The sequence below is a fragment of the Neoarius graeffei genome, chromosome 6 (assembly GCF_027579695.1).
Source record: "Neoarius graeffei isolate fNeoGra1 chromosome 6, fNeoGra1.pri, whole genome shotgun sequence".
Taxonomy (NCBI): Eukaryota; Metazoa; Chordata; class Actinopteri; order Siluriformes; family Ariidae; genus Neoarius; species Neoarius graeffei.
The window spans coordinates 90,590,841-90,618,128 of NC_083574.1; the positions used below are offsets into that span (position 1 = coordinate 90,590,841).

Here is a 27,288-nt window from a genome sequence, read left to right on the forward strand (position 1 = left end):
AGGGAAAAAAAAAGGAAAAAAAAACTACATTTGACATGAAGTCCCAGTTCTTTCAAATTAGAAACATGTCACACCTTCTTTGGCTGTGACCCAGATGAATAAATTTACTATGGAGAATTTCCTTCTGTATAAATGCCAGAGATTATTTTTGTTCACTGAGCTGACAAATCAGACCAAAGTCACATTATTTCTTTCGCTCTACATTTCTCCTATAGATGCTTCCAGAGCTACATAGATGGAGTCAATCTATACTCTCTTGCATATAGTAATAGCTATAATCAGTTCCTCCAGTGCCCAAGAAACTACTTGCAGCTTGCTTGGAGAACCTGCATACCCACAACTATGGAAGAATGGAGATTTTATAGTTGGAGGAATTTTCCCCTTCCATAATAAATGGGAGACCATTGACTCTTCCTTTGCAGTCATACCTGCAATAAATTGCATGGGGTAAGCAAAATAAACATTAACTGAAAAATGCAACCGACAATTGCCAATCATGTAAGGAGTAGTTCTGTGACATATAAAATAATGTATATGTATATATTTATATGATTTTTTAATCAAGTGTGGAATTCAGAGGCTTCCAGTATTCACAGACATTGATCTTTGCAATCGAGGAGATCAACAACAGTTCTTCATTACTGCCTGGTGTCTCACTGGGTTACAAAATCTTTGACACTTGTAATTTAGAAGCACTGGGTGTGAAAGGAGCAATGACGCTTTTGAATGGAAATGATAATTCGGACTCAGATCGAATCTGCCCAAAACCATCCCAGGTGCAAGCCATAATAGGAGAGTCATATTCATCAGTATCAACTGCTGTAGCAAAGAGTATTGGACCTTTCAGCATGCCCTTAGTAAGAAATTATTATTCCTGTATTTATTTTTTTATAATAAAATGATATTTACTACAATCCTATGCAAGGCATTTTAGAGCTCATTTATAGTGAATAACATTATGTTGCTGTAGAAAAAAATACTGATTGTCATGTGTGATACAACTATGTGAATCTAATTTTAGATCAGTTACTATTCTACCTGTGAGTGTCTAAGTGATAAAAGAAAATATCCCTCATTTCTGCGCACTATCCCCAGTGATTATTACCAGACCTTAGCACTTGCAGATATGGTCAAATACTTTGGTTGGACCTGGGTGGGAGCAATAAGAAGAGATGATGACTATGGTAACAGTGGGATGGCCACATTTACTAAAATTGCAGAACAACTGGGTATATGTTTTGAATATTCCCTTCCATTTTTTAGAACCTATTCACAAGAAAAAGTTTTAAGAATCGTTGACCAAATTAAAATCTCCACTTCTCGAGTGATAGTGGGTTTTGTCACTCCCTTGGACCTAGACATTTTGCTTCATATATTTTCTGAACACAACATCTCTGGCTACCAGTGGGTGGGAACTGAGGGATGGATCGCTGATCTAGAAGCAGCTACATTGGATAAGTATAACATACTGCAAGGAGCCATCGGGTTAGCTATTCCTAAAACAACCGTAACAGGCCTGAAGGACTTCATTCTCGATATAAAACCATTGAAAGTTGTAGGCAGAGCCATTTTTACAAAATTCTGGGAAGCTCTGTTTACTTGTACACATTCAGTGCATAATAATTCAGAGAACATTTCAGTATGCACAGGAGAAGAGGAAGTCTCTGAGGTAGTAAACACATTCACTGACATGTCCTTGATGCCTATTTTCAGTAATGTGTATAAAGGAGTATATGCAGTTGCCCATGCATTACATGATTTTCTTGGCTGCAAACAAACATGTTCTATAAAGAAGCAGCTTGATCCTTTCACAGTGAGTTAACAGTATTTTCAAGGCACAATTTTGTACTTTAAAGCTTTGCTATACACAAGCTGTTGGAATATGAACCGAGTCAAAATTTAGCATAGATTGAAATGCATTTTTTCTTAACTCAATTAAATATTATTTGTTTAGCAATGTCATGAAGCAGAATTGTAGACAGCTGTATGTATATTCGTATTTACATAGAATGGAACACTGATTTTTTTTATTTTTCTCATCAGTTTCTAGAACACCTCAAAAAGGTGCATTTTCAAACCAAGGAAGGTGAAGAGGTCTATTTTGATAAAAATGGTGATCCTCCAGCAAGATATGAAATAATAAATTGGCAAAAGAATACTGAACAAAAATATAAATTTGTAACAGTTGGACTTTATGACTCCACTCTGCCTGCTCAGGACCGATTAGCAGTTAATATGGCCTCCATTGTTTGGGCACAAAATATAAATAAAGTGAGTATTTGGATAAATATGTGACAGTCTTATGTGTTGGATGTTTTTATGTTGTTATATGTATGATAGAGTGTTCGTATACTGTGTACTCAAGTTAATTCAGTTCAAAACATTTTTATTGGTTCTTGGTTTATGTACAACCCCAATTCCAAAAAAGTTGGGACAAAGTACAAATTGTAAATAAAAACGGAATGCAATGATGTGGAAGTTTCAAAATACCTTATTTTATTCGGAATAGAACATAGATGACATATCAAATGTTTAAACTGAGAAAATGTATCATTTAAAGAGAAAAATTAGGTGATTTTAAATTTCATGACAACAGCACATCTCAAAGAAGTTGGGACAAGGCCATGTTTACCACTGTGAGACATCCCCTTTTCTCTTTACAACAGTCTGTAAACATCTGGGGACTGAGGAGACAAGTTGCTCAAGTTTAGGGATAGGAATGTTAACCCATTCTTGTCTAATGTAGGATTCTAGTTGCTCAACTGTCTTAGGCCTTTTTTGTCATATCTTCCGTTTTATGATGCGCCAAATGTTTTCTATGGGTGAAAGATCTGGACTGTAGGCTGGCCAATTCAGTACCCGGACCCTTCTTCTACGCAGCCGTGATGCTGTAATTGATGCAGTATGTGGTTTGGCATTGTCATGTTTGAAAATGCAAGGTCTTCCCGAAAGAGACATCATCGGGATGGGAGCATATGTTGCTCTAGAACCTGGATATACCTTTCAGCATTGATGGTGTCTTTCCAGATGTGTAAGCTGCCCATGCCACACGCACTAATGCAACCCCATACCATCAGAGATGCAGGCTTCTGAACTGAGCGCTGATAACAACTTGGGTCGTCCTTCTCCTCAAAGTTTTCCACTTTGCCACAGACCATTTTAAATGAGCCTTGGCCCAGAGAAGACGTCTGCGCTTCTGGATCATATTTAGATACGGCTTCTTCTTTGAACTATAGAGTTTTAGATGGCAATGGCGGATGGCACGGTGAATTGTGTTCACAGATAATGTTCTCTGGAAATATTCCTGAGCCCATTTTGTGATTTCCAATACAGAAGCATGCCTGTATGTGATGCAGTGCCGTCTAAGGACCCGAAGATCACGGGCACCCGGTATAGTTTTCCGGCCTTGACCCTTACACACAGAGATTCTTCCAGATTCTCTGAATCTTTTGATGATATTATGCACTGTAGATGATGATATATTCAAACTCTTTGCAATTTTACACTGTCAAACTCCTTTCTGATATTGCTCCACTATTTGTCAGCGCAGAATTAGGGGGATTGATGATCCTCTTTCCATCTTTACTTCTGAGAGCTGCTGGCACTCCAAGATGCTCTATTTATACCCAGTCATCTTAATGACCTATTGCCAATTGAGCTAATGAGTTGCAATTTGGTCCTCCAGCTGTTCCTTTTTTGTACCTTTAACTTTTCCAGCCTCTTATTGCCCCTGTTCCAACTTTTTTGAGATGTGTTGCTGCCATGAAATTTCAAATGAGCTAATATTTGGCATGAAATTTCAAAATGTCTCACTTTCAACATTTGATATGTTGTCTATGTTCTATGGTGAATACAATATCAGTTTTTGAGATTTGTAAATTATTGCATTCTGTTTTTATTTACAATTTGTACTTCGTCCCAACTTTTTTGGAATCGGGGTTATAGTTTCAGTGGTTGGTTTATGTAAGCTTAACCAATGTTTGGTGAATACAGCATCTTTTCACATTTGCCTTGGTCATAGGTGCCAAAGTCCATATGTAGTGAGAGTTGCCCCCCTGGCACAAGAAAGGCTGTGCAAAAAGGAAAGCCTCTCTGCTGTTTTGACTGCATACCATGTGCTGATGGAGAGATCAGTAATATGACAGGTAAAAATAAATAAATTAATTAATTAATTTAAAAAAATCATATGTAAATAAACTATTAAAATAATAATAGAGTCTACAATTTTTGCACTGGTAAAAAAATAGACATGAAGTCAATAAATTATATTCAGTGTTATTTGTTTCTTTTCCTTTTTTGTACTCTCTCTCTTTCACACAGATTCTATTAAATGTGAACAATGCCACCAAGAATACTGGTCAAATCCAGACAAAGATAAATGTGTAAAGAAGGAAACTGAATATTTGTCCTTTGAAGAAACAATGGGAATTTTGTTAACAGCACTGTCAATTGCTGGTGCTTTTATGACAATAGTAATAGCAATCATATTCTTTAAATATAAAAACACACCAATAGTCAAAGCCAATAACTCTGAGCTGAGCTTCCTGCTGCTCTTTTCTTTGACTCTGTGCTTCCTTTGTTCACTGACTTTCATTGGTCGGCCCTCTGAGTGGTCTTGTATGCTGCGCCACACAGTGTTTGGGATCACCTTCGTCCTTTGCATCTCTTGTGTACTGGGCAAAACAATCGTTGTGTTAATGGCTTTCAGGGCTACACTTCCAGGCAGTAATGTCATGAAATGGTTTGGGCCTCCACAGCAAAGACTCAGTGTCCTTGCCTTCACTCTCATCCAGGTTCTTATTTGTGTGCTTTGGTTGACAATATCCCCTCCTTTCCCCTTCAAAAATCTAATGCACTATAAGGAAAAGATCATTCTTGAATGCAGTTTGGGCTCAAACATAGGTTTCTGGGCTGTTTTGGGTTACATAGGATTTTTAGCACTTTTGTGTTTCATTTTAGCTTTTCTGGCTAGGAAGCTTCCAGATAATTTTAATGAAGCCAAATTCATCACATTCAGCATGCTAATGTTTTGTGCAGTTTGGATTACTTTTATACCAGCTTATGTCAGCTCTCCTGGGAAATTCACTGTAGCTGTAGAGATATTTGCTATTTTAGCATCAAGCTTTGGTTTACTATTCTGTATATTTCTTCCAAAGTGTTACATAATCATCCTGAAATCAGAGAGGAACACTAAAAAGCAAATTATGGGAAAATAAATTGAGGCTCAATAAGTTAATAGCTTAAATATGATTATTATTGACATGGACATAACATGTTTCAACTCGTGAACCCCAAACCTTACTCATGAAATCATTTATGAATTTATATTCATATATGTTCATTGAAATACAGTAGAACAATATAATAATGGCTGCTAATCTTAAGACTAATTTTATACATTTGTGTCTATTTCTGTGAAACCTTTCAATGAAAATGATAATTATGATAGCATGCATACACACCACAAATAATCAACAAAGGAAGACATGCAAAAAAAAGAAAAAAACAAAATAAACAACTTACCATGATACAACACAAGTGGAGATTTGTGACATGTAATTTTAATAGCTGTGCTAAAAAAAATGCATGACGCACATCTTGATTGTATTTACTTGTACTTTGATATTTTATCTCATATTCCAACTCACATAATGTTGGAATATGTCTCAACTGTCCATATTTCTCTTTTATTTCCACCATACTCTTTTTAAACAGCAGACACCAATACACATCCACCTTCACAATGTCCCTTTGCTTTGTGTCTTCTATGTATTATTGCTAACATTGCATAATTTTTGATAGTAGGTTTTACTGATCAACACAGTACCATTTGAAAGCTGTACCCTGTTAATATGGGGAGAGAAATGAAAATTAAAATGGTCGTGAGTGAATCAATTATACGGAAGGCATGAGAGACCTGAACAGAGAGAATTTGCTTGTAAAACATAGTTTTGCCAGTGCCGTTCAGCTCCAGCAATTGAGGAAAAAGTCTGTTCTCTTCCCTGAAAGTCAACTCAAGAGAAGGCTGGTCTCATGTTGAATATAATAATAATAATAATAATAATAATAATAATAATAATAATAATAATAATTCAAACAATATGCAAATAGGGATGAGTCCACATTTTTGAATATTGGATTATTCAGAAAGGTCTTAAAATTGGAACAATACTTTTGGTATTCATTTGACCTTTTAACAGGACTCACAAGCGATCCATGTTTAGCACAATTGTCAGAAAGTATGCCATGGACAAACATGTGCTTGGCTAACTGGCTGGTTGATTGGCTGTGTAAAGATGTTTATTTACTTATACTTAAAACCAATTGATACTTTTGAATGCGACTGTGTACCCTACACCATACCCTATGGTATTGCATGACATGCACATCTCCAGAAATGTAACACTACATCACAGTGACACAGACTGCAACAACTGATTGGTCCACTTGGTAGCATACCATTTTGTCCTATGCATTTCTGGCTGCTTTTCTGCAAAAATCGGAAATCTACCATCACAATATTGTGTTAATATAAATAAATAAAGTGTGAGGCATATTGTGCAAAGCAGCAAATTATGCAACAGACCACTATTCAGACAGAAAACATAATGAAGTCTGTTAGTATTTGCATGCAAAAAAAAGAAGCAAATGTCACAAATTCTCCAGAAGAACTGTGGCTGGTTCTGCAAGATGCTCAGTAAAAGTACTGGTGAATCGCCTCTTTGCTCTCTCCCTCCTTTTCTCTGCTCCGACATAACTGTGCAACAGACACATGCACAACATTAATTGACAACAGATGTGATCCTTTTGCCACTCACCTTCCATGGCCCCACCCTCGATTCACAAATGGACACTTGATCATGCCTCCACTGCCACATAACCCCACCACCTGAGTCAGGCTGCACAGCCATCTGGCCTGCAGCAGACTCCACCCACCCACCCCCCAATGGGACAGAATGTCTGCCACCATCATCTGTGCCCCTGGCCTGTGGACCATCTTGAATTTGAAAGGCTGGAGGGTGAGATACCAATGGGTGATCCATGCATTGGCATCCTTCATGTGGTGGAGCCACTGGAGCAGGTGTGATCCAAACAGAGGGTGAAAGGGCACCCCAGCAGGTAATACTGGAGGATGAGGACCACCCACTCAATGGTGCTGTACTTACTTTCTCACATCAAGAGCTTGCGGCTGATGTACAGCACCAGATGTTCCTCGCCCTCAACCTCCTGGAACAGAAGGGCCCCCAGCCTTCTGTCTGACATGTCTGTCTGTAAAATAATAGGGAGAGATAAGTCAGGGAAGTGTAAAAGTGTGTAGGTGCAATAGGCTTATCAAATCAGTCTCATGTAAAAAGGGATCAGTTTCATAAATTCATTAATCATTAATTCAAGTGTTTAATAGTTTATAGCTAAGCTATTAAAATCAATGGAATAACTTAGTGATGTTGCTATAGTTTAGTGAGTATTGTAATGCTAATGTAATACATTTACTCTAGATCTATAACATTCACATAAAAACCAAATGGGCGAAGGCAATTAGAATACTTCTTTTGGGAGAGGTTGGCATTCAGTGGGTGTTGTAGCAGTAAACAGGACACAGTTTATTCCAAAGATGCCATTTATTGAAATAGCTGACATGAATTAGCAAACTAATACTGATCAGATATAGCAAGAATAGCAGCCAAGGAATAATTTAATATAAATGGTGATACAATGTATACAGGTAATAATCATTAGTGTATATGATGATAACTAAGGCACTAATGATGATCAGAAGTAATAAGCTATATGCCAGTGTTACAGTGTAGGGGCGAGTGGATGTTAAAATGTGATAGGGAAATCACGTGTGTGTGTGTGAGAGATTGTGCATGTGTGTGTAAGAGTGTGTGTGTGTGTGTGTGTGTGTGTGTGTGTATATGGAACGCGAATGGAATGTGCATGCCAGGCTGCGCCTAGAGGGGGATGGTCAATGGAGGGAGTTAAGAAGAGAGAGAGAGAGAGAGAGAGAGAGAGCATGCACATTCTAACTAAATACAGATAGTAAACAAAGTAAATCAAACAACACACGGTCTAAGACCGACTTTCATGTGAATCAAAATGCATAGATTTAATCCATAAATGAATTCAAATGAACAACACTCTTCACATTAACTAGGGACAACTAAGACTAACAATTGCCCAGATGCCAGCCTTACTTGAGATCGCTCTTGCTTGAAAGTACGCCTTCTGTTATCCAAAGACAGCGCAGAGTGCAAGTCCAGGGAGAAAACAGTCTTGTTCCTTTACTTTACAGCTCATCAGCTGAAGAGCTTCGGTGTTAAGTTGGTTGTCCGATGATCTGGAAGGAATCTTATTTATAGTTCGTTGACGTTGAGAAAGGGAAAAGGGATCCGGTCGCCTTTTCTCTTTGAAATACTGCGTGGGCCGCAGTAACTAACCGGTTCAGTTATTATTACAACTCTGCGAAGGTCAAATATGTTGAACTTTGGCTAAAGGTCCAGTATCAATAGCTCTTTCTTTGTCTTTTGTCCTTCTGTAGCACCGATGCATCGGCCTCTCTTTCAGGCATGGAATCCACTGCCAGAGAGAAAGAATTTCGATTCCGCTGCAAGTTTAAAGCATAGTCGTGACATCACTGTATTTGGTATCCGGTATCATCTCTGTATCCAATACCATTACAGGGAGTCAGAAGAATGGGCGGAGATAGAACATGGCATCGAGTACAGGGATTTGTGTGTTCATAAATGGTTACTATGGTTACGGGCATGGCAATCCATCCCTACAAGTGGCCCCCCCACACAGTGTAGTTTTTACTTTGCTGAAGGCCTGTTGGCACTGCTCTGTCCACTGCACTGGATCTGGTGCTCCCTTTTTAGTGAGATCAGTCAGAGGGTTGGTGATGTCTGGATACTTAGGTATGAACCTGCAATAGTAGCCAGCCCCATGAACTGTCTCACCCCCTTTTTGATCTTGGGCCTTGGCCAAGCCACAATCACTGCGGTCTTATCAATTTGGGGATGCACCTGCCCATGACCCAAGTGGAAACCTAGATACCATACTTCCACCCACCCAATTGTACACTTTTTTTGGGTTGGTCTGCATGCCTCAGTGACTCCAGGACCACCAAAGGTGTTCTAGGTGCCGTGGCCAATCATTGCTATATATAATGATGTCACCTCAGTAGGCCGCAACATAAGTGGCATGGGGGTGGAGGATTTTGTCCATGAGTTGCTGGAACATAGTGGAAGTGCCAAATAACCCAAAAGGAAAAGTGATGAATTGTTGCAAGCCAAATGGTATGGAAAAGGCCATTTTCTCTCAGAATAGAAGAGTCAAGGGGATCAACCCATATCCATTTGTCAAATCCAGTGTCAAATAAAAGTGAGCAGTGCCTAATTGATCAAGCAACTCATCAACACGAGGCATTGTGTATGTGTCAAATTTAGACATTGCATTGACTTTTCTATAGTCCATATAGAACTGGACCGACCCATTGGTCTTGGGGACCAGGACCACTGAGCTGCTCCAATCACTGAGGGACTCCTCAATTATCCCATTTTGAGCATTACTTTGAGTTCATCCCAAACCACCACTTTCTTGTGTTCAGGCAAGTGGCTACACACCACCACCCCAGGGGTGTCTCAATGTGGTGTTCTATGAGGTGAGTGCAGCCGTGAAGGGGCAAGAACACATTAGAAAACTCCACTTGCAACCTGGCCACCTCCGTGAGTTGGGCTGATGAGAGGTGGTCTCCACAGGGGACTGGAGTGGCTTGATTGGTTACTTTCATTTTTACCTCCAGCCCCAGCTCCACCCTCTCTGGAACTACCGACACCAATACCATGGGGACCCCCTTATTCCAATGTTTTAATAGTTTGAGGTGGTATATTTGTAGCGCCCTGCTCCTATCCATTCACCTCACCTCATAGTCGATGTTCCCAATTCACTGTGTAACCTCAAAGGGCCCTTGCCACTTCGCGATTAATTTTAAGCTCGAAGTGTGCAATAATATGAGCAATTTATCTCCTGGTGTGAACTCTCTAAGGTGCGCACCCCTGTTGTACAGCCAGGCTTGACGTTCTTGCACCTGCCTTAAATTCTCCTGGGTTAAGTGACTGAGTGTGTGGAGCCTTGTGTGCAGGTGGAGAACATACTGAATTTTATCTTTACTGTTTGAAGCTCCACTTGTCCAGGGTGTACCCTGCCTTTTGCCCATAGTCAGCTGGGATAGGCTCCAACTTGCCTGCGACCCTGTAGAACAGGATAAGCAGCTACAGATAATGGATGGATGGATGGATGGATGGATGGATGTTGAAGCTTCCTCCTCTTAATTTTCCCACAGCACTTCCAAAGTGCTGCGAGGCTTATGCCCATAGAATAATTCGAGTAGGGAGAGTTCCATGGAGGCTTGCAGGGCTTGTCATACTGTGAATAACAAGGGCTTGAGCCATTTATCCCAATTATGTGCATCTTCACTTACAACCTCCCAAATTAAGTTTTTAAGAGTTTGTTTAAAGCATTCTACTAGACTGTCTATTTGTGGTTGATAAACACTGGTGTGAATGGATTTAATCCCCAATAACTCAAAGCTCACAAAGTGTGCATGACATGATTGTTGTGCCTTGGTTAGTCAGGATTTCCTTCCTTATTTTTAAACAGTGCCTCTTCCACATTGCATGTGGAAATGTTATGCAAAGGGACATGCTTCTGGATATTGAAATGCATAGTCCACTCAGACTAAAATAAAGGGATATCCTCATGCTGACCAATCTAACGGCCCCACAGGATCCATAACAATTCTTTGAAAGGGGATCTCAATTCGGGGAGAGGGTGCAAGGGTGCTTTTGGAGTGGCCGCTGGATTCACCAGCTGGCATTTGTGGCATGCTGAACACCATCTATGGTCATCCTTGTGAATCCCTGGCCAATAGAACTGGGCCATTATTTGGGCTAGCATCTTATCCTCACTTAAGTGTCCGACCATAGGGTTAAAATGAGCTGCATGGAATACGAGTTCCCTAAAGCTGTTTTGGATTAACAGTTGGGTTATTTTCTCATGGGTTTGAGTGTCCTGCATCACTTGGTATAACCTATCTTTAATAACTGCAAAGTACGGGAAGGAGAGTGTTGCATTTGGCTGGAGATGCTGACCATTGACAATTCTCACTTGGTCAAAAGCATGACTCAGACTCTTGTCTCACATTTGTTCCAAAGGGAAATCCTTGAGGGAATCCCCAAGAGAGAGAGGAGGGGCAGGCCACTCCCCTCTCCTTGTATTGCCCTGATGCAGATATGACATGGACGGCTCTGAGACAGCTTCTCCAGTCAATGCCACACTGGAATCCCCCTGTGACGTGTTACTCCGGGACCCACTCATGACTACACACTTCATTAAAGCTTTAAACCCCTGCCAACCTGTCCCCAAAATTAGCGGGTAGGTGAGGCATGGGCTAACCATTGCTTTACTATGGTTTTCCCCCGAAATAGAATGTGGACAGAAATGAGCATATATTTGTGAACATCCCTGTGTACACACAAAACCTTCATCACTTGTGTTCTCCCCATTGTCTCACTTTGAACCAGGCTTTGGTGGATTGAGGTTTGATTACAGATAGAATCCTCCAATGCATAACATGTATCCCCTTGAATACTCACCAGTATGCGATATGCTCTGGCCCGATCTAGGGCGGTCTCAGGTGCATTGGGGATCGGGACCACGAGTCCCACCTCCATCACAGAGCACTAGCCCTCGAGATGACCGGGTTCCCTGCAGTGCTAGCATACCAGCCCAGGCTTCACCTCTGCACCAGCATTTTTGGGATCACTCACCTGAGGGGGAGAACACACAAACACAGAAGGGACAGGAGGGTGGGGATACCAGGGGCATGTCGAGCTGGCTGTGGGAGGGTCGGCCCCCATTTCTGCGGTGAGGGAATGGGGTGGGTACTGGAAGAGGAGAGAGAAGAGGGAGGATGTCCATCTGTCACTGAAACCTCTGCCAAATGGTCCTCTGCCAACTCAATCACTGTGTTAACTTGATCAGTCATGTGGCCCATCTTCACTCGAGTGATGTGGGAAGGGTCTGCACCGGTGGCAGTCAAGGACCCTGCCAATGCAAACAGGTGCCAGAATGCCTGGCGATCTTCCTGGGTGGCCAGCAGCAAGGCTTCAAAGTGCTGCTTTTGTTCCTTTCAGAGGGTGATTAATGCTTGGTGCTGGCTCTGTTGGGCAGCAGCAAGGGCATGGATGAGACCTTTGAGCAGGGAGGATTCCATGGGTGGTTCCCTTCAGTATTCCTGGGTTTCAGCACCACTGTCATATGTCCCTGAGGTGGGTAGAATACTGAAACACAGACAGGCAGGAAATTATGTCAAACACAGTCCTTTATTATTATTTTTTATTATTATTTTGCTTTTCAGCTTAACTGACTCAAGTTTGTTGCTTGCACACACACACACACACACACACGCTCTGGTCAGGAGAGACCTCGCCTCTTCACTCTCTCCCTCCTTTTCTTTGCTCTGTCATCACTGCAACAGACACACACAACATTAATTGACAACAGGTGGAATCATTTTGCCACTCATATTCCCTGGTCCCAACCTTGATTCACAAACCGATGCTTGACCATGCCCCTGCTGCCACAGAAGCCTTATGTTAATTGTGTTCAGAAGTACCATTAACTTCTCTGGGCTTGGAGGCATCTGGGATGGACCATCACACAGTTGTAATGTGCATTGTGATCAGGTAAATCAGTATTCCAGGTCTTTTTTGGAAGAAATGGACACCGTCTACTCCAGACCAAAGACAAAATTAACTATCCAGACTGGGTCCAGGAACAAGTCCAAAAGCTAGGGTCTGTCATGGAATGGGGTTCTGTCCGTGCCTTTGGCAAAGGTCACTGTAACATCTGTGATCACATCATTAATGCAGAAAAGTGCATTAAGATTTTGGAGCAATGTATTCTACCTTCAATATGACAGCTTTTCTCAGGATATTTCAAAAATATAATGCAAAACCACATTCTGCACATATTACAAATACATAGCTGCAGAAGGAGAGGGTGCCTGTCCCGTCTGTCCCCAGTGCAGAATGGTTGGCGAATTTTGGAAAAAAATTATTTATATATATATATATATATATATATATATATATATATATATATATATAAAAGAAGAAAGATGCACACTTCAAACACAGTGAAATTCATCCTCTGCATTTAACCCATCTGAAGCAGTGAACACACGCAAACACACCCAGAGCAGTGGGCAGCCACACTAGAGCACCCGGGGAGCAGTCAGGGGTCAGGTACCTTGCTCAAGGGCAACTCAGCCCAAGGCCACCCCACATTAACCTAACTGCATGTCTTTGGACTGTGGGGGAAACTGGAGCACCCGGAGGAAATCCACGTAGACAAGATGCAAACTCCACACAGAAAGGTCCTCGCCGGCCGCTGGGTTCGAAACCAGAACCTTCTTGACCGTGCTAACCACTACACCACTGTGCTGCCCATATATATATATATATATATATGTATATACACACAAACACGAGTGTAAGTCAAAAAGTTCTTAGACAAATTGAAAAAATATATATTTATGGAAATAACAAAGGTATTTCTCTACATATCCTCCATTTAAGTCGAAACACTTCTGCAAGTTGTGTTTCCATTGTAGAATTCCTTCTCTGTAGAATTCTGAGGGATGTCTTTCACACCTTTTGAAATGATAACATCTGTCTTAGAACTTTTTGACTTACCCTCGTGTGTGTGTGTGTTGACAAAGTTTAATATAACATCTGTTTAACTTATAATGGGAAAAAGTAAGGTTCATTATATAACTTAGATTACACATTTTTCAGTTTTACTCAAATTAGGGTGGTGCAAAAATGAGTACACCCCACAACAAAAACTACTACATCTAGTAATTTCTATGGCCTCCATGATTTTTAATGACAGCACCAAGTCTTCTAGGCATGGAATGAACAAGTTGGCGACATTTTGCAACATCAATCTTTTTCCATTCTTCAACAATGACCCCTTTTAGTGACTGGATGCTGGATGGAGAGTGATGCTCAATTTGTCTCTTCAGAATTCCCTGAGACATACTTGGCCACTGAATCACTTTCACCCTGTTCTTCTTCAGAAATCCAACAGTGGCCTTAGATGTGTGTTTAGTCATGTTGGAAAAGTGCACAACGACCAAGGGCATGGAGTGATGGTAGCATCTTCTCTTTCAGTATAGAGCAATATATCTGTGAATTCATGATGCCATCAATGAAATGCAGCTCCCCGACACCAGCAGTACTCATGCAGCCCCACATACAGTACACAGCAAAATCCCCAGTGTTGAATTAACACCCAGAGTGTTGATTTAACACCCTACTGTGTTTATATAGGTCCAGCTGGACACAAATTAACTCTTAAAGTGTTAATTCAACACTGAGGAATTTGCTGTGTAAGTACACTGCCACCACCATGTTTCACTGTAGGCACCATGCATTTTTCTTTGTATTCCTCACTTTTGCGACGCCATACAGTTTTGAAGCCATCAGTTCCAAAAACATTTATCTTGGTCTCATCACTCCAGAGTATAGAGTCCCAGTAGTCTTCATCTTTGTCAGCATGGGCCCTGGAAAACTCTCGGCAAGCTTTTTTGTGCCTGGGCTTTAGGAGAGGCTTCTTTCATGGACGGCATCCAGGCATGCCATTCCTCTGCAGTGTACATCATATTGTGTCACGGGAGATAATCACCCCAGTTTGGCTTTCTACTTTTTTAGATAACTGCAGTGAACTTGCATGCCGATTTTCTTCAACCCTTCTCATCAGAAGACGCTCCTGTCGAGGTGTTAACTTGCATCAGGCCTCGAAATTAACGGTGCCCCAATGGCCACTGGCCACTAAAATTTAGGCTGGGACAACTAAAAAATCACTTTGGGACATTTTTGGGACAGTAGAAAAATAATCAACATCAGAATGTCAGCCCTTCATACGTTTGTCAGGCGCGCGACCCAGCTTTTGGCTCCCAAAAAGCCCCCCGAATTTGATCTGTGCTCTGCAATTACAGCGCACGTGGGAGCCAGAGAAGTGCTGATTCGTGACCCTGCCCATCGCCTTTGATCTGTATTCAGCACTATTACAGCACACGTGCAAATCACTTTCCCGCCAATTCGCCGACATTCTATCCATGTAAACAACATTCAACCAATCACAGCTTCCAGCCAATCAAGGCCTCCACCAAATATGGCAAACTGCAACTGTTTAATGTTCGGATATTTCCAGAATATGTTCGGTAAAACTCCCTGGCACAAATCATCCCAAATCACGCTTTCCGGACGATCTTCATAAAGAATCGTGAGCTCGGTGATGTTCGGGGGATCAGCTGACAATGCCAAATATGGTAAACCAGCAAAGCTTGGGAATGTTCTGTGTAGTTTGAGCTACCTAATGAGTTTCGGTAAACTTTGCCAAGTTTCCCGCGAAATGACGAGTGGAATTGCCAAAAACAGAAATATCAGTATGTTGTGATGTTGGTCATGGCGCAGAGGACAATTCTCAAAGAAAGAAAATGTATTTTTTTATTTAAACAATTTGTCTTTGGTAAACATTTGTATATTGTATTAATAGTACTGCAGAGTCCATATAGATTACAGGGACCACTTGCTGTATCCTAGTATGTAACAAGTGGAAAGTCTAGGCCAGAGTTTATAGACTAGTGTTTCTTTACAAATGTTTACCAATGACAAGTTGAAGTATATTGTATTAATAATACTGCAGAGTCCACATAGATTACAGGGGCCACTTGCTGTATCCTATGTAACAAGTGGAAGGTGGGAAGAAAGAAAATGTATTTTTTTTTATTTAAACAAGTTGCCTTTGGTAAACATTTGTATATTGTATTAATAGTACTGCAGAGTCCACATAGATTACAGGGACCACTTGCTGTATCCTATGTAACAAGTGGAAAGTCTAGGCCAGAGTTTATAGACTAGTGTAATGTATGTTTCTTTAAAAATGTTTGCCTAAGACAAGTAGTAGACTCAGTATATATCCAATGGCGGCTGGTAATCTTTCAAACAGGGGAGGCTGGTCGGTTACGATATTTCCAGATTTTAAAAGAAAAAGAAAAAAAAACATCAATTTTGCCCATACTCTTGCCTCTGATCTGGCTGATTGTTGGCAGGGTCACAAACTGTGAAATAACAGGTTCTTTTGGCCCATTAGCCTACTGTCCAATATACATGATGGTGGTGTTGGGGGGGGGGGGGTGTATAGTTTAACATTTTATATTTTAAAATTGTGGCATGTTGTTTAAATATTGATCATTATTGAAAGCAGCTCTTTGTCAGGAACCTCAGCAGTAACAGCATAGTGTTCTGGAATAGGCACAAGCACTGACCTTGGGGAGCCAAACATAAAGCTGGGTGCCACACATTTCATTCAATGACACTTTCCCTATATTTTACTTATTTTGACTGAGAAATGTTTTATTGACAATTTTGATAACCCTTCACTTTTAATCCAGGTCTGTAGTGTCAAATGTTCTCGGCTGTGGTTTTGTTTAAAAATGTTTTCCAAATTGTAGCTGTGTTTAATTCATATCCAGAAAAATATATATATTCCAATATAATATACTCAGCATAAACATTTTAAATAGATTCTATATTTTTGGTCCATCAATGACATATTACTAAAGTAGCCTATTTACTGTTGTTGATGTGGGTCACTTGCTGTTAGCCAATTCACTTTCTCGTACCAGGAGAGCTAAAAGGAATGAGTATTATTCCCTACCTTTTTCACCAAGTAAATTTGAGGCGTTGGTCTACCCTGCTCTTTAATTTAAATTTTTTCCTCGAAAGGAAGACTGGCAAATGGCTTCGGCAAAATTAAATCAGCAATGCTTGGCATCCATGCGCAGCTTTCTTGCTAGCTGACTAGCCCCCTCAAGTTCAAGTTCAGTCACTCAAATAAACGAAATTTCTGTAACTAAGATAGCAAACTTGACAACACTATATTTACACTTTATTTACAATGAAAATATATACAAACTAAAAAAGCTGGTAGAAACTGTATGTAATGAATGAAATCGAAATGTAAGCTGATCTCTTACAATACACCACAGCACTTGCGAATCCGCATGGGACTGAACTGAGATTCACCGCTGCCTGTCTATATTTGAAACGAGCTGTCAATCAAAGAAAATATCCGGCCGCTTTCACCAATCACCAGTCTTCTCACGGAAAGCTTTGCCATGTCCCTCCCACTGTGAGGCTGGGAGTCCATGGGGTGGGCGTTTTCGCAGTATTTGTCCAATAACCGTCTTGCATTTTGATATTGAAAAGCGCATAGCTCCCAAATGCCATTGAAGTCCACTGAGGCTGGGAGTCCGTGGGGCGGGCGTTTTCGCAGTATTTGTCCAATAATCGTCTTGCATTTTGATATTGAAAGTGCATAGCTCCCAAATGCCATTGAAGTCCACTGAGGCTGGGCTGCATCGCGTTGTCATGAGGGGGGAAAACTCACGCACACATTAGGCGAACTGGGGAAAGTTATAACAGAATGATTTCGCACTGTAGTTGGGTTGAGCACATATATTTCTATGATTCTGGATCTGAAATAGCAATGTTATAAGGTCAGCTATAACATAAGCCTAGTGCAATTCATCCTACATTATGTTCATCATTTTTAGAGGAGGCTGAGCCTCCCTCGTTGTCTTAGAGCAATCGCCTGTGCATATATCCTATGTAACAAGTGGGAAGAAAGTTTGAAAAGAAAATATGTTTGATTTGTCTTTGGTAAATTTCTATGCACAAGTCTAATAATAAACCAGACAAGACAAGTTTGAATTTGAGTTTATTTCAATTGACAATTAGCTTACACAGCAGTACTGTACTCTGACTCAGCTTTATTGTTGTTGTAATACATACTTCCTGAAAACCAGGTTGGGACAGTCCATCCTCACTTTGGGACAGTTGGAATTTATTTTTGGGACAGTTCTGGGACAATAGGGAAAAAAGTTAATTTCGAGGCCTGTGCATGGATGACCTGGACTTCTCTGTGAGATGGTTGCAGTTCCATCTTTCTTAAATTTTTGTACCACTTTTGTTACAGTATTCTGACTGATACAGTAAGTAAAGCTTTGCTGATCTTCTTGTAGCCTTCACCTTTGTGGTGGAAAGAAATTATTTTCTTTGGGGAAATCTGAAGAGACAAGTTGAGCATCACTCTCCATCCAGCCACTAAAAGAAGTCATTGTTGAAGAATGGAAAAAGATTGATGTTGCAAAACATCACCAACTTGTTCATTCCATGCCTAGAAGACTTGGCGCTGTCATTAAAAATCATGGAGGCCATTGTTAGGGTTTTGCTGGGAATCAAACCCAGGTCGCTGGTGTAGTGATCCAGCAAACCCCCACTAGGCCACCAGGGGAATGACTCAAGTGCAGAGGAGTTTAATATTTACAATATTAAAAATCCAAGGCAAAAAACAAAAGTATAATCCAAACGCTCAGAAGATAACCGAGAAAAAATACAAAAAGTTCAAAGTCAAAACAAAGTGTCAAAAAAACAGAAAAGAAGAGGCAAAAATTCACACGCTCAGAAGATCCAAAAATGGTAAATACAAAGTCCCAAAAAGTCCAAAAGAAAGCAAAGTACAAAAACCACAAAGACATAGGCAAGGACCACAGACCAGAGGTTACTGGAACTAAACATAACAGCACAAAGACTCCATGACAAGAGGCTAAACTGAGGAAGTATATATACACAAACTAAATAGAACACAGGTGACAATAATGAGGACTAGGCGGGGCACAAGGCATATGGAAAAACAAAGACACATTGCTGTCAAAACAAAAACACAAAACACAGAAACAGTGGCGGCCTCTAGAGGCCAAAACAAACATGACAAGATAAGGAAATAACAGCGGCCTCTAGAGGCCAAAACAGTCCCAGTCCTAACAGCCATACAAAATACTAGATGTAGTAGTTTTTGTTGTGGGGTGTACTCATTTTTGCACCACCCTAATTTGAGTAAAACTGAAAAATGTGTAATCAAAGTTATATTATGAACCTTACTTTTCCCCATTATAAGTTAAACAGATGTTATATTAAACTTTGTCTTGTCAACATTTTGGAAATTGTTTGTGTTCACTGAGATGGTACAGTGGTAATGCTCACTGACTACGACGTGGGAGGTCGAGGTTCGAATCCTGGTTGGGGTAAAACATCATCCAGTAAGGGCCCTTAGGCAAGACCCCTCATGATATATCAGCCTACCTCAGGAATGAGTGAAAACATAACTGATAGGGTCAACAAGGTCTGTGTCAGTTGCTAGGGAATCAGGGCAAACTGATGTGAAATGGGCTACTGGAACAAGACATCGATGTCTGAGGACAGAAAATACGGATTTGCTGGAATGCTACTACAAGCAATCCCAGAGAGAGGGGATACATGCAGCGAATGTGGGACCATTGGATACTTCGAAACCCACAATCAAAGTTAACAAAGAAACAGCTATTAGCCCAGTGTTCCAACTGTAATCAAAATCTACTATCACAACTAGATTAATGAAATACAGCAAGGGGCAGTATTTGGCAAGGGGGAGCCAGGAAGACAGGTCAGCGGGGAGATGTCATCATCATCCACAACCAGAGATTGGGTACCAAGCCCCAACAGCTAACAGCCTCAACACAAGAGCTGCTGACCTGAGAAGGAAGATCGTGACCCAACCTGGAGCCCCTGACGAATACCGAAGCTGAGTTGCCAAGCATGTGAATGCTGCTCTGAAGACAATCTCCACAAGAACCATCACTGAGACCAACAAGCTGATACACAGTACAGCAACAGTAATCATGGAGATGCTTGGACACAAGGTGGGCTCGGGACATAACAAACAGTATCCACCGTGGAAGAGACGATTAGAGGCCAAGATAAAGGCAGCACGGAGAGAAGTCAGCCAGCTAGCTGAACTACAGAAAGGGAACATGGTGAATAAAGGGGCACCCAGGAAGTACAACTCACTCTCCATACCAGAGGCACTCGAAACTGCCAAACAGCGACTAACAGCTCTGGCCACCCGGTTGAAGAGATACACCAAGGAGGGAGAGGCCAGGAGAATAAACAAGCTGTTCTCCACTGAACCAGCCAAGGTGTACTCTCAGTGGCAGGGGAACAACAACCAGTCAGACCCACCAAGAGCTGAGGTGGAAAAATACTGGAAAGACATATGGGAAAGAAAGGCATCACACAACACCGATGCCCAATGGTTAGTGGACCTAAGAGCTGACCACAGCAACCTCCCAGAACAAGAACCAGTAACCATCTTAATGGCAGACGTCCAAGAAAGAGTGTCAAAGATGAAGAGCTGGACAGCACCAGGCCCCGATATGATCCATACGTACTGGCTGAAGAAGCTAACTGCACTCCATGAATGCTTAGCAGCACAGATGAACCAGCTGCTGAGGGATGAGACCCACCCAGAATGGCTAACCCAAGGAAGGACAGTTCTAATCATGAAGGACCCCCAGAAGGGACCCATCCCATCCAACTACCGGCCAATTACCTGTCTCTGCACAACATGGAAGGCCCTGTCAGGCATCATTGCGGCAAAAATGAGTAAGCATGTGGCTCAATACATGAGCGAGGCACAGAAAGGGATTGGCAGTAACACCAGAGGAGCCAAGCAACTGGTTGATAGAACAGTCACCTGAGACTGTAAGAAGAGACAGACCAACCTGTGCACTGCCTGGATTGACTACAAGAAAGCCTACGACTCAATGCCACACACATGGATACTGGAATGTCTGGAACTGTATAAGATCAACAGGAACCTAAGGACCTTCCTCCAGAACTCAATGGAAATGTGGAAGACAACCCTAGAGGCCAACTCAAAACCCATTGCCCAAGTCAACATCAAGTGCAGCATATACCAAGAAGATGTGCTATCACCACTGCTGTTCTGCATAGGCCTGAACCCTCTCAGTCGGATCATCACGAAGAGCAGCTACGGGTACTGATTCCGTAGTGGGGCAACAATCAGCCACCTGCTCTACATGGATGGCATCAAGCTGTATGCCAGGAACGAGCGAGAAATAGACTCGCTGATCCACACCACCCGATGACATAGGGATGTCATTCGGATTGGACAAGTGTGGCCGGATGGTTTCAAAGAGAGGCAAGATGATCCAGACTGAGGGGATTGACCTACCAGAGGGCAATATAGGTGATATCCAAGACAGCTACAAGTACCTTGGCATCCCACAGGCTAATGGAAACCATGAAGAGGCCACAAGGAAGTCAACCACAGCCAAATACCTCCAGAGAGTAAGGCAGGTCCTGAAAAGTCAGCTGAATGGTAAGAACAAGGTCCGAGCCATCAACATGTATGCACTACCAGTCATCAGATACCCCGCTGGTATCATAAACTGACCAAAGGAGGAGATAGAAGCCACAGATATCAAGACTAGAAAGCTCCTCACCATGTATGGAGGGTTCCACCCCAAGTCCAGCACCCTGAGACTATACACTAAGTGGAAAGAGGGAGGCCGAGGGCGAGTGAGCGTCAAGACCACGGTCCAGGACGAAACATCAAAAATCCAAGAATACATCAGAAAGATGGCCCCAAAGGATGAACTACTAAGTGAATGTCTCAGGCAGCAGAACCCTGATGAGAGCACAGAGGAGGAGGAGGAACAGACAACCTGGAGGGACAAACCCCTACATGGCATGTACCACCATCAGATAGAGGAAGTGGCTGATATCAAGAAATCCTACCAGTGGCTGGATAATGCAGGACTGACAGACAGCACAGAGGCACTAATCATGGCAGCACAAGAACAGGCCATAAGCACAAGAGCCATAGAGGCCAGGATCTACCAGAGTAGATCAGACCCAAGATGCAGACTGTGCAAAGAAGCCCCTGAAACAGTCCAGCACATAGTAGCAGGGTGTAAGATGCTAGCTGGATCAGCGTACATGGAGAGGCACAACCAAGTGGCTGGGATAGTATACAGGAACATCTGCAACCAGTATGGAATAGAAGTACCCAAGTCCCAATGGGCCATACCACAGAAAGTGGCTGAGAACAACAGGGCCAAGGTTCTGTGGGACTTCAGCTTCCAGACTGACAAACAGATCCTGGCTAACCAACCGGACATAGTGGTGGTGGACAAAGAGCAGAAGAGGGTGGTGGTGATAGATGTGGCAATCCCAGCTGACGCCAACATCAGGAAGAAGGAACATGAGAAACTTGAGAAGTATCAAGGGTTGAAAGAGCAGCTGGAACGGATGTGGAAGGTCAAGGGTTGCGTGGTCCCCGTGGTAGCGGGGGCACTTGGGGCAGTAACCCCCAAACTTGGAGAGTGGCTCCAGCAAATCCCAGGAACAACATCTGAAGCCTCAGTCCAGAAGAGCGCAGTACTAGGAACATCGAAGATACTGTGCAGAACCCTCAAACTCCCAGGCCTCTGGTAGAGGACCCGAGCTTGAGGATGACATGGATACCACCCCCCCGCCGGGGGTGAGAAGGAGATTTTTTTGAGAGAGAGAGAGAGAGAGAGAGAGAGAGAGATGATGATGATGATGATGACGACCCCACACTGTTGCACACCTTCACATTTGTTTTCAAGAAGATGTAAAAAAAAAATAAAAACACCTGAAACATGTAAACACTTGTTGTCTTTAGTCCCTAATCAGCTTTTAAGTGTTGGGAGAAGTAATGCTTGACCATCCCAGCTTTTTTTTTAAATGTGTTGCAAGAATCAAAATTCAAATAAGTGTTTATTTTAAAGAAAAACAATATAATTCATGAGGTAAACCATCAAATGATGTGCTGTTGTATTGTTTTGAGTGCAATGTAGGTCAAAGATTGTTTAGAAATAATTGTTTTCAGTTTTAGTTTCAACTTCAACATACTGTCCCAACTTCTTTTGATCGTACTATCACAATAATTTTCAATAATACTTGAAATAAAACAAACAAAACACAGGAACCCCCTAATACAAGAAGGCATAACTCAGAGGAAAATCTGGCTAAATGACATCAAGGCCCACTGTATTCAGATGAGAAACATGTCACACCTCCTTTGGGTGTGTTGACAGACAACTTTACCACAGAGAATTTGCATTTCCTTCTTTATAAATATCAGAGTATTTATTTTCAGTGAGCTGACAGATCAAACCAAGGGCACATTCATTATTACTTATCCTTCTGTAGAAATACTAGAGTGGGATAGCTAAATGGAGTCAATCTTTACCCTTTTGCATATAGTAATGGCCATCATCAATTTTTCCAGGGCCCAAGAAAATACTTGTAACATGCTTGGAGAGCCTGCATACCCACAGCTATGGAAGCATGGTGATATCATTCTTGGAGGAATTTTCCCTTTCCATAATAAATGGGAGATCACAGACTCGTCCTATTCGGTCATGCCACCTGCATTGAATTGCAAGAGGTAAGCAATGTAAACAAAGTCTAATAATACAATAAATTATTACCAACAATTTACAATAATACCAACACCTATGATATATACTGAATAGAGTATCTGCATTTCTATCTGATTTTATTTAACAAGTCTGGAACTTAGAGCCCTACAGTATTCACAGACCTTGATCTTTGCAATAGAGGAAATCAACAACAGTTCATCTCTACTGCCTGGGGTCTCACTGGGTTACAAGATCTATGATACCTGTGGTTCTCCCTCACTGGGGGTAAAAGTAGCAATGACACTTGTGAATGGACATGAGAACTTTGTCTCAGAGAAGACCTGCACAAAGCCAGCCCAGGTGCAAGCCATAATAGGAGAGACATATTCATCTGTGTCCATGGCGATAGCAAAGAGCATTGGACCTTTCAGCATGCCCTTAGTAAAGATTTTTTTTTAAATATGACAAAATTATTTTTTTAAATATGACAAGATTATATTAATCTAAAAATGAGATGGTATTTTACAAAATGGTATTTTATCATTCACTGATAGCTAATAATGTGATGTGACAGTAGGAAAGATACTGACTCACTCTTATGCCTGATATAACTATGTGAATCTAATTTTAGATCAGTTATTATTCCACCTGTGAATGTCTGAGTGATAAAAGGAAATATCCTTCATTTCTGCGCACTATTCCCAGTGATTATTACCAGACCATAGCACTTGCAGAGATGGTGAAGCACTTTGGCTGGACCTGGGTGGGAGCAATAAGAAGAGATGATGACTATGGTAACAGTGGGATGACCATATTTACTAAAATTGCAGAACAACTGGGTATATGTTTCGAATATTCCCTTCCATTTTTCAGAACCTACTCACAAGAAAAAGTGTTGAGAATTGTTGACCAAATTAAAATCTCCACTTCTCGAGTGATAGTGGCATTTGTCACTCCCTGGGACCTGGAGATTTTGCTTCATGTATTTTCTGAACACAACATCACTGGATACCAGTGGGTAGGAACTGAGGGATGGATTGCTGATCCAGTGGCAGCCACACTGGACAAGTATAACATACTGCAAGGAGCCATAGGGCTAGCTATTCCCAAAACAACAGTAAAAGGTCTGAAGGACTTCATTCTTGATATAAAACCATTGAAATCTTCAGGCAGTGCAATTTTTACTAAATTCTGGGAAGCAGTGTTTACTTGTAAATATGGAATACAGAATGATTCAAATGACATACCACTGTGCACAGGTGAAGAGAAACTGTCTGACTTGGAAAACACCTTCACTGACATGTCTATGATGCCTATTTTCAATAATATATATAAAGGAGTATATGCCATTGCCCATACATTACATGAACTTCTTGGCTGTAAACAAACATGTCATACAAAGGTGCAGCCAAATCCTTTCACGGTGAGTTATTTTCAATGTTCTCAAGGTACACCTTTCTGGACTGAAGCTATAGTGCTTTGATTGTGCTACACTTGTGTGCTATCATAGTAGGCAAAATATATTTTTAAATGCTTTTTTTTTCAATAAATGAATTCAATAAATGAATCCCCCCCCATCAGTTTTTAGAACACCTCAAAAAGGTGCATTTCAAAACCAAAGAAGGTGAAGAGGTTTATTTTGATAAAAATGGTGATCCTCCAGCAAAATATGAAATCATAAACTGGCAAAAAACTAAAGAAAACCAATATGCATTTGTCACAGTTGGACTTTATGACTCCTCGGCGCCTGGTCAAGATCGATTAGCAGTAAATATGGCCTCCATTGTCTGGACACAAAATACAAATCAAGTGAGTATTTGAGGAAATATGTGACTTGCATTTAGTAACAATGTTAGGGTATGTTTATATTATGTTTCAATTCAATTATCATCACTTTTTCCCCCATAGTTTATTCTTAATACTTAAATAATTTTTTATGGGAAAAAAATTAAGAAGACATTTAATGAAATTAAACATTTGCCTTGGTCATAGATGCCAAAATCTGTCTGCAGTGACAGTTGCCTGCCTGGCACAAGGAAGGCTGTACAAAAAGGAAAGCCTATCTGCTGTTTTGACTGTATACCATGCGCTGCTGGAGAGATCAGTAATATATCAGGTACAAACATGCCATAAATCAAACAAACAAACAATGAAATTATATATAATTTCATTGTATATTTTTCATGATATATAATACTTTATCTAAAAATATTGTATCATAATGAATAATGATTCATGTAATAGCAAAAAAGTAGACTCATTAAAACTAATTAAATTATGATTTTGTATTATATGTTTCTGGATTCATATTTTTTATTTACTTTTTGTACCACCCCCCCCCCCCTTTCTGTGACAGATTCTCTTACTTGTGAAAAATGCCTGGAAGATTACTGGTCAAATGCTGAGAAAGATGAATGTGTAAAGAAGGAAATTGAATATTTATCCTATGAAGAAACTATGGGAATTTTGCTAATAATGGTATCCATTAGCGGTGCTTTAATGACAGTGATCATAGCAATCATATTCTATCGATACAAAAATACCCCAATGGTCAAAGCAAACAACTCTGAACTCAGCTTCCTCCTGCTTTTCTCTCTGACTCTGTGTTTCCTTTGTTCACTTACTTTTATTGGCCGGCCCTCTGAATGGTCCTGTATGCTGCGCCACACAGCGTTTGGAATTACCTTCGTCCTCTGCATCTCTTGTGTTCTGGGAAAGACAATAGTGGTGTTAATGGCTTTCAGGGCTACAATTCCAGGTAGTAATGTCATGAAATGGTTTGGGCCTCCACAACAGAGACTCAGTGTTCTTGTTTTCACTCTCATACAGGTCCTTATTTGTGTGCTTTGGTTAACAATATCTCCTCCTTTCCCCTTCAAAAATCTAAAGCACTACAAGGAAAAGATCATTCTTGAATGCAATTTGGGCTCAAATGTAGGTTTCTGGGCTGTGCTTGGTTATATAGGCATTCTGGCTCTTTTGTGTTTTGTTCTGGCTTTTCTTGCTCGAAAGTTACCTGATAATTTTAATGAAGCAAAATTCATTACATTCAGCATGCTAATGTTCTGTGCAGTTTGGGTCACTTTTATTCCAGCTTATGTCAGCTCTCCTGGAAAATTCACCGTTGCTGTGGAAATATTTGCAATTTTAGCATCAAGCTTTGGTTTGCTGTTTTGTATATTTCTTCCAAAATGTTATATAATCATACTGAAACCAGAGAAGAATACCAAAAAACAAATAATGGGGAAGGGGTCTATTTAATGAGCAATTACCTGTTTTAATCCTATATACAACTGCTGTGGTTTTTAACCATAAATATACCACTGAATTCTATACCCAGATTTTAGAACATTGGACAGCAAATTGTAAGTGTTTTAAAGAAGGAGGATCTTGATCTTCTAATGTAATTAAGAGGCAATGCATTTTCCTTTGTAAAGCACTATTTTGTAAATATTTTGGCTTCAGAATGAAATTATATTAAAAAAAAATTACCATCGATCAATACCCTTCCCCCATGTGTCTAACTGAAATCAGATTCTGTGTCATTGACATTTTGATGTAAGGTTTTTTGTTCTGAAATTTCTGAACTTCTATTTAATGTTTACTATAGTGGTGTTAATGGCCTTGAGGGATACACTTCCAGGCATCAACATTTTTGGGCCTCCAAAACAGAGACCCAGTGTTCTTGTCTTCACTGAAGATATCATACCATAGGTATCTGCTTACATAAGCCTATGAGATTTACAGCACTTATTGATTTAAATCACATTAATTCAGCCACTGGGGGTGCATAAGCGTACTCTTGGTGCCGGTCCCAAGCCTGGATAAATTGGAGAGGGTTGCATCAGGAAGGGCATCCGGCGTAA

General features: G+C 40.9%; 2 protein-coding genes across 2 annotated transcripts; both read left to right on the plus strand.

Moving 5' to 3' along the window:
- Positions 1-235: 235 nt before the first annotated feature.
- Positions 236-5,216, plus strand: LOC132887550 (extracellular calcium-sensing receptor-like). Its single transcript, XM_060923017.1, has 6 exons — positions 236-447; positions 566-857; positions 1,022-1,813; positions 2,044-2,271; positions 4,022-4,145; positions 4,321-5,216. Exons 1-6 carry the CDS (start codon positions 236-238, stop codon positions 5,214-5,216), a joined length of 2,544 nt encoding a protein of 847 aa, XP_060779000.1.
- An 18,017-nt stretch (positions 5,217-23,233) lies between these two features.
- Positions 23,234-26,683, plus strand: LOC132887551 (extracellular calcium-sensing receptor-like). The gene is made up of 6 exons (XM_060923018.1): positions 23,234-23,448; positions 23,572-23,863; positions 24,054-24,845; positions 25,004-25,231; positions 25,415-25,538; positions 25,779-26,683. The coding sequence occupies exons 1-6, from the start codon at positions 23,234-23,236 to the stop codon at positions 26,681-26,683; spliced, it is 2,556 nt and encodes an 851-aa protein (XP_060779001.1).
- The last annotated feature ends 605 nt before the right edge of the window (positions 26,684-27,288 follow it).

Bases quoted from the DNA above. Each gene is read 5' to 3' on its own strand.
- LOC132887550 (XM_060923017.1), top strand. From the start codon at position 236: ATGGAGTCAATCTATACTCTCTTGCATATAGTAATAGCTATAATCAGT. The intron at 858-1,021 runs GTAAGAAATTAT...ATCTAATTTTAG, and splicing joins GACCTTTCAGCATGCCCTTA to ATCAGTTACTATTCTACCTG. The intron at 2,272-4,021 runs GTGAGTATTTGG...CCTTGGTCATAG, and splicing joins GGGCACAAAATATAAATAAA to GTGCCAAAGTCCATATGTAG.
- LOC132887551 (XM_060923018.1), top strand. From the start codon at position 23,234: ATGGAGTCAATCTTTACCCTTTTGCATATAGTAATGGCCATCATCAAT. The intron at 23,449-23,571 runs GTAAGCAATGTA...TTATTTAACAAG, and splicing joins CCTGCATTGAATTGCAAGAG to TCTGGAACTTAGAGCCCTAC. The intron at 25,539-25,778 runs GTACAAACATGC...TTTCTGTGACAG, and splicing joins AGAGATCAGTAATATATCAG to ATTCTCTTACTTGTGAAAAA.